Below are 5,868 nucleotides of genomic sequence, written 5' to 3'. Positions count from 1 at the left end.
GCCCAATCACGAATGATCCCAGTATTGTAGCTTCAGACGGACAAGTTGGTTGTAGTGCTTGCCCACGATATGTTATTGCTCATATATATTTACTTTAATCATGTTATTTTACCAACTGTTAAGACAACAATATAGTAAGCTAGTTACTTGAGCTAGCTAAAGATATTGGCCCCCCAAATCATTTTACAACGTGTTGTAATTATGTTACGATATTTCTGTCGAGTGAGTGAAGGTAAGGGTGTGTTCGTAAAATTGCTCTGAAAGCGCCGGAGCGCACACTGGGTGCAACGTCATAAAGGGACCAGGTAATTTGACTGGACAAGAGGCATTGCATGAGTGCTGATCATATTTCCAGGGCGAATTTACGAACGCAGCTAGCGAACAGAAGACGCTAAAAATCGTCAGATCCGATATATAAACGGGTTATTTTGGTAAACTGGACACATTTTGGGAATATACAGTATGTGGTTACTTTCTCGCCTGAAAACATATTAAAACTTCATAAAATGACATGTTAACACTTGTAAAGCCAAAATTACATATTTTAGCTAATGGAGGTTTAAATTCGACGCTCCCGGCGAAATGCATTCTGGGAAGCAGTATGCATACAGTGTAAATGGTCGGCTGGTTTTCACATACATATTATGAATTTAGTAGGCAGTAAGCAGCATATACTCATTGAGTATGCTAGTATGCAGTATGCTAGTATACCATTCAGAACACAGCCCTTGTCAGGCCTACTAACATGTGTTTGTCCAGGTACCTGGTGGGCGGGGCTGGAGCCCAATCAGGCAGATTAGGGGCAGCTGGCGCTGCCTCCTGGAGATTGCTTAAAAGAGGCTCCAGTCTCCAGGTCAGAGTTGCCAACTCAATTCTGAAAGGCTAAATGAATAGAAAAAGGCTGACCAGGTTTACAAACTAACTATTTATGTATTTACAAACGTGTTTGTTTGGTTCTCTTTCATAGTATTAGTTTCGTATGTCACTATGGGAACGCCCCCTGCGTGACCTCATCAGAAACTGAATTACACTGCGCCAGCCCATTGGCTGGCCCAGGCGACGCTTGTGTCACGAGGGACAGGACCCTCCGCCTATATAAAGCGTACACACGCTAGCATAGCGTACACATAGCTCGCTAAACTGACAGAGAGTGTGCGAGAGCCCGACTGAGACAGAGTGAACCGTTTGAGGGAATTTGAGTGTGAAACTAAAAGACAGAATGAATATTATTTAAACAAAAACATATCTACAAATATTACTCAACTGTACAAAATCATTCTTGATTTTCTTGATAGGTACGCACGCGCGATTCATTTGCAGGCAGCTCTTGCTCAGAGCGGTCCGTGACCGTGATAGAGTGTTGAGTAGTGTGCTTGCACCGTAGGCTACTGTACTTGATCAACTGTAAATCAATGTGTGCGGGGTGTCCTCTGATATACATCGCATTGGAAACGTGTTTGATGGATGCAAACAAAAGTAGGACCATGGATATGAACTGAAACATAAAGAAAATAATTTGAACCCCACCCTAGTTTATACAGGCCCGCCCTTAAGTACATTGCTGCTACTGCTCCATGTCAGACTGCTACCAACTATTTTTCCCTCATGAGCTTGTGGATTTCTATCCTAATTAGAATAGACCCCTCGCCCCTTCCTCAATTTGTCTTGTGATCAGCGTTGCCAGTGAACCGTTTGAGGGACTATTGAGTGAAACTAAAAGACTGAGTGAATATTATTTAAAGAAAAACATAGGCCTATCTACAAATATTATACTGAACTGTACAAAAATCATTGTGATGGGATATGTTAGATACTTTACAGTAATTCTCCAAATGACCAGAAAAAGTAGCTAGATTTGTCGCTGGTCGCTTTTGACTAGTTAAGTCGCCAAGGGTGTATGGAAAGTCGCCAGATCTAGCGACAAAGTCGCCAAGTTGGCAACACTGCTTGTGATTGGATGTATTATGTGTTTTTATTTTATTTCCTTGGTTTCTTTACTTCCTAAACTACCATTATTGATTCTTTTGTTTTTTTCCAACTCTTTCCTTTATTGTCCCTTTCATATTCATTTTCCTCCCCCTTCCCAGTGAGTGGACATAAATAGTAGGGGCTGATAGGTGAGTTACTGGTGATGGTAGAGTTGGAGTAGACAGAGCGCTTCAGAGAGTACTTCAACTGCACAACTTGTCAACAGAAAGTTGTTTGTTTTTTAAACAGACAATCAACTAAAATCACATAAACTACTCTGATTTGTATCATGGGTCCTCTCTTTGTCACTTCCTCCTTCTGCAGCTGCGTCTGTTTTGGTATCTTGATGGTGATTGGCTCCACCGAGTGGAGACATCCAGAACATAAGAGTTTGAGACCATCTCTCTCATCATCATATTAGTCAGTGCATAATAACAGGCACAGGCTTTCAACTCAGGATTACGCAGTCCCTTGTTTAGGCTCAGGAAAGGGCAAAGCATAAGGCCAACTTCTTGTGGCTAGACTGGATGTGGCTTGTTGTGAGAACTTTATTTCAACATTCAAATCCAGTGTTGGGACGGAGGAGACTTGACATGGCCAATCTTGAGGAAACAGACGCTCATAAATAACAAAAACACATTTAAAAGTATAATGTACAACACAAATCAATCAAGAGCTTTACTCCAATGCCAAATGGAGCGACATCAATTAGGACTGGGCATCAAAAGGTCTACCTTGATTCACAGGACCTTTAACCTCAATTCCAGCGCGTGAAATATAGAGGACGTGTACATTTCTGCGTACAGTGTTGCTCCGTTAGTGCAGAGGCCAATTGTGAGAGCATTACTAGCATGGATAAATGTAGTACCGAAAGACATGTGTTTGGGCCCAAAAGACACATATCCAATCCTGTGCTCCACTATGTATGCACTGACTATAAAGTGAAGTCTGACGACTCTCTCTGCCGCCCTGCCAGATACTACGACCTAGCCACCGTTTTGGACTTGACACTGGTGATTACGCTGGTAGCAGCCACCTTGCCCCCGGGGATGAGGGGCCCTATGACCGAGGCGATGGGGCCCCTGGCAGAGGTGACGGGGCTACGTGCCACAGTCCTGGCAAAGCTCTGGAGGGCCTCGTACTTGGAGCGCAGCGCGTCCAGCTCCACCTTCATGCTGGCGTTCTCCGTGGCCAGCTTGTCCACCTCCTGCTGTAGCTGGGCCTTCTGCTTCTCCAGCTCCTCCTTCTGGGTGACACGTTTGACACGACAGCTGGCAGCGTAACCCCTGTTTTTGAGGGTGCGACGGCGTTGCTTCAGCTGCAGGATCTCGTCCTTGGTCAGGCCCCGCAGGTGCTGGTTCAGCTCCCGCACAGACATGGTCACCAGCTCATCATCTGTGAGGCTGGTCCCATTCTCCCCTGGCTCCCGCTTCACCTTCAAGGCTTTGTTTCCCTTGTTTGTGGTAGTCATGCCCCGAGAGCCACTTCCAACTGCACCGCTGGTTGGTCAAAGTTTAAAAAGATTTTTTTTCCACTAGCTCTTGACGTCCACTATTAAGTGATAAAATGGACAGCACATGTACTAAGAAGCAGTATTCATGACTGACACACCAGCATGCACTGACTATAAAGTGAAGTCTGACGACTCTCTCTGCCGCCCTGCCAGATACTACGACCTAGCCACCGTTTTGGACTTGACAATGGTGATTACGCTGGTAGCAGCCACCTTGCCCCCGGGGATGAGGGGCCCTATGACCGAGGCAATGGGGCCCCTGGCAGAGGTGACGGGGCTACGTGCCACAGTCCTGGCAAAGCTCTGGAGGGCCTCGTACTTGGAGCGCAGCGCGTCCAGCTCCACCTTCATGCTGGCGTTCTCCGTGGCCAGCTTGTCCACCAGGTACCACACTGGAGTTTGGTCACCTTCTTCACAGCAATTGTGGCTGACTCTTTTCCCCACTAACCTCTCTGGATTCTCCAGAAACTCAGTCAGGGTGTTCTTTTGCTGGATCCTCTGTCTCTTCTCTCTGGCTGCAGCAAGTTTCTTTGCCAATTTCTGTTTCTCCTCTTCTAGCCTTTTCCTTACTTCCTCCTCGCTGCGGTATGTTATTGCAGGCTCCTGTTGATTCTCTTCTGTCTCCTCAACAACCTGGTTCTCTTTTAGAACTTCAAGCACATTCAGGCGAAGCTCCTTGAAGCTGAAAGTGTGAGATTTCCCATCTCTTGTGACCGACTGCTGGAACAGTTCTTTTGCTCCTTTTGCCTTAAGGACAGACCTGTGGAACTGCAGCTGGGTCACCAAGGCTAGAATCTTTTCTCTTTCAGTAGCCAGAGCTGAAAGTTGGTGATCTATTTCTGCTGCTGAACACCATACACCACCCAATTTTGCTATTTTATTTGTCAGCATGACCTTGTTGTTTAGTTCTTTGTTTTCTTTCTCTCTCTTCTGTTGCTGCTTTTTTCTTTTTTGCGACATTGTCCTAGCAGAAGGCTTCTGTCGCACCAGCATGTCGAGGATGGCAAAGTCACGTTCTGACACAATATTTGTTGTTGGCACATTTCAACACAGCTCCTTGTGCTCTTCAAAGTGCTGGTTCAGCCTCAGGATCTCACCCTGGTGCAGACCCAGCAGCTCCTCAGTGTACTCCTGGCTAAAGTAGGGAGCGAAGGCCTGCCGCTGTTCAGTGCTGAGGAAGCACCTCTACCATAACACAGCTACCTCTGACCGGATGGCCTCGGTGACGTGACGGATGTTCAGCAGTTTGAGTCCTAGCAGAAGGCTTCTGTCGCACCAGCATGTCGAGGATGGCAAAGTCACGTTCTGACACAATATTTGTTGTTGGCACATTTCCAGCATGCGCCCTCACCTCCTCTGAGGGGTCCCAGTACTTTCCTCCTGGAAGCTGATCTGCAGCCTGCCTTTCCAACAGAATAAGCATCCCAGACATCATCAGCTCCAGGGCCTCCTGTGTCATGGTCTGAGGGGAATAAATACAAATATATCAGAATGACCATGCTACATCCTAACATTTGCAGTTACACATAACAGATAGTGTCAAAACCTACGGGACGGCAATTATTTTTTTACCAATCAGCCCATGTACGCGTTTCATGGGATAATCTTTCACTGTGTGTGGGTACAGTGTTTCATGAGTGTGACTGTACTGTGCATGCATGCTCACACGCGTGTAGTATGTTTGTACTCATACACACAGTAGGGTCTATGTACAGTTGTCATTCAATATATTTAAATTTGACAGATGCACAATATAAAAAATCACCTGAAACTCTTCATCGCCACTTTCACTGAAGAGTTCCTCGTACAGATCATCTTTGTGGACCTCAACAACTTCCTCGTTGAATAGGGCTTCTGCTTCCAGGAGTGGACTTGCATCTCGGCTCCATCTCTCAAACTGGATCTTCATATCCAACAGATGGTGGTTTAGGCTGAGGATGTTCTTGCCTTTTTGAGAGATGAGCCGCCAGAATGGTCCTGTAACCATCTTATCTATGATGCCAAGTGCTCTCACACCTGCCAAGTGGAGCTAGATGAGCCTCCAGAAGGTGTGGAATGCCCGCTTCATCAGAGCCTCTTACGGTGAATGCTTTGCATGCTGTTGGGACTAAACGCACTGCTCCTGCTTCATTGGTGGTGAAGCTGTGGGTGTTCTTCCCCTCCTGCACAACGACGTCCTCAAAGCTCTTCAAGGCTTTCTTGGCTTCCTCCTCCAGGTTTGCAACAAGGTGCATTTTGCAGTAGAAATTTGACATTGACCCAAGTTGTGCTTTGTTTTCTTCACTTAAACTGTCCCACTTCTCAATGGCAACAGGGATCTTCCCTCAACATCCTCAATCCTCTGTTGAACCCTTGGTTGATTGGTCCCTGAAAAAATCTATATCAAT

The 5,868-nt window shown here is 46.1% G+C and overlaps 1 protein-coding gene across 1 annotated transcript; it reads right to left on the bottom strand.

The window, feature by feature from the left end:
• Positions 1 to 2,947: 2,947 nt before the first annotated feature.
• On the bottom strand, positions 2,948 to 3,439 carry LOC308154665 (transcription factor MafG-like; the record flags this gene model as incomplete). The annotated part of the gene is made up of 1 exon (XM_080527841.1): positions 2,948 to 3,439. The coding sequence occupies one exon, from the start codon at positions 3,437 to 3,439 to the stop codon at positions 2,948 to 2,950; it is 492 nt and encodes a 163-aa protein (XP_080383967.1).
• Positions 3,440 to 5,868: the final 2,429 nt, after the last annotated feature.

The sequence above is a fragment of the Nansenia antarctica genome, assembly GCF_963989245.1.
Source record: "Nansenia antarctica genome assembly, chromosome: 3".
Lineage (NCBI taxonomy): Eukaryota > Metazoa > Chordata > Actinopteri > Argentiniformes > Microstomatidae > Nansenia > Nansenia antarctica.
Note: the sequence above shows the minus strand (reverse complement) of the source record. Positions and strands in the feature narration are given on the sequence as shown.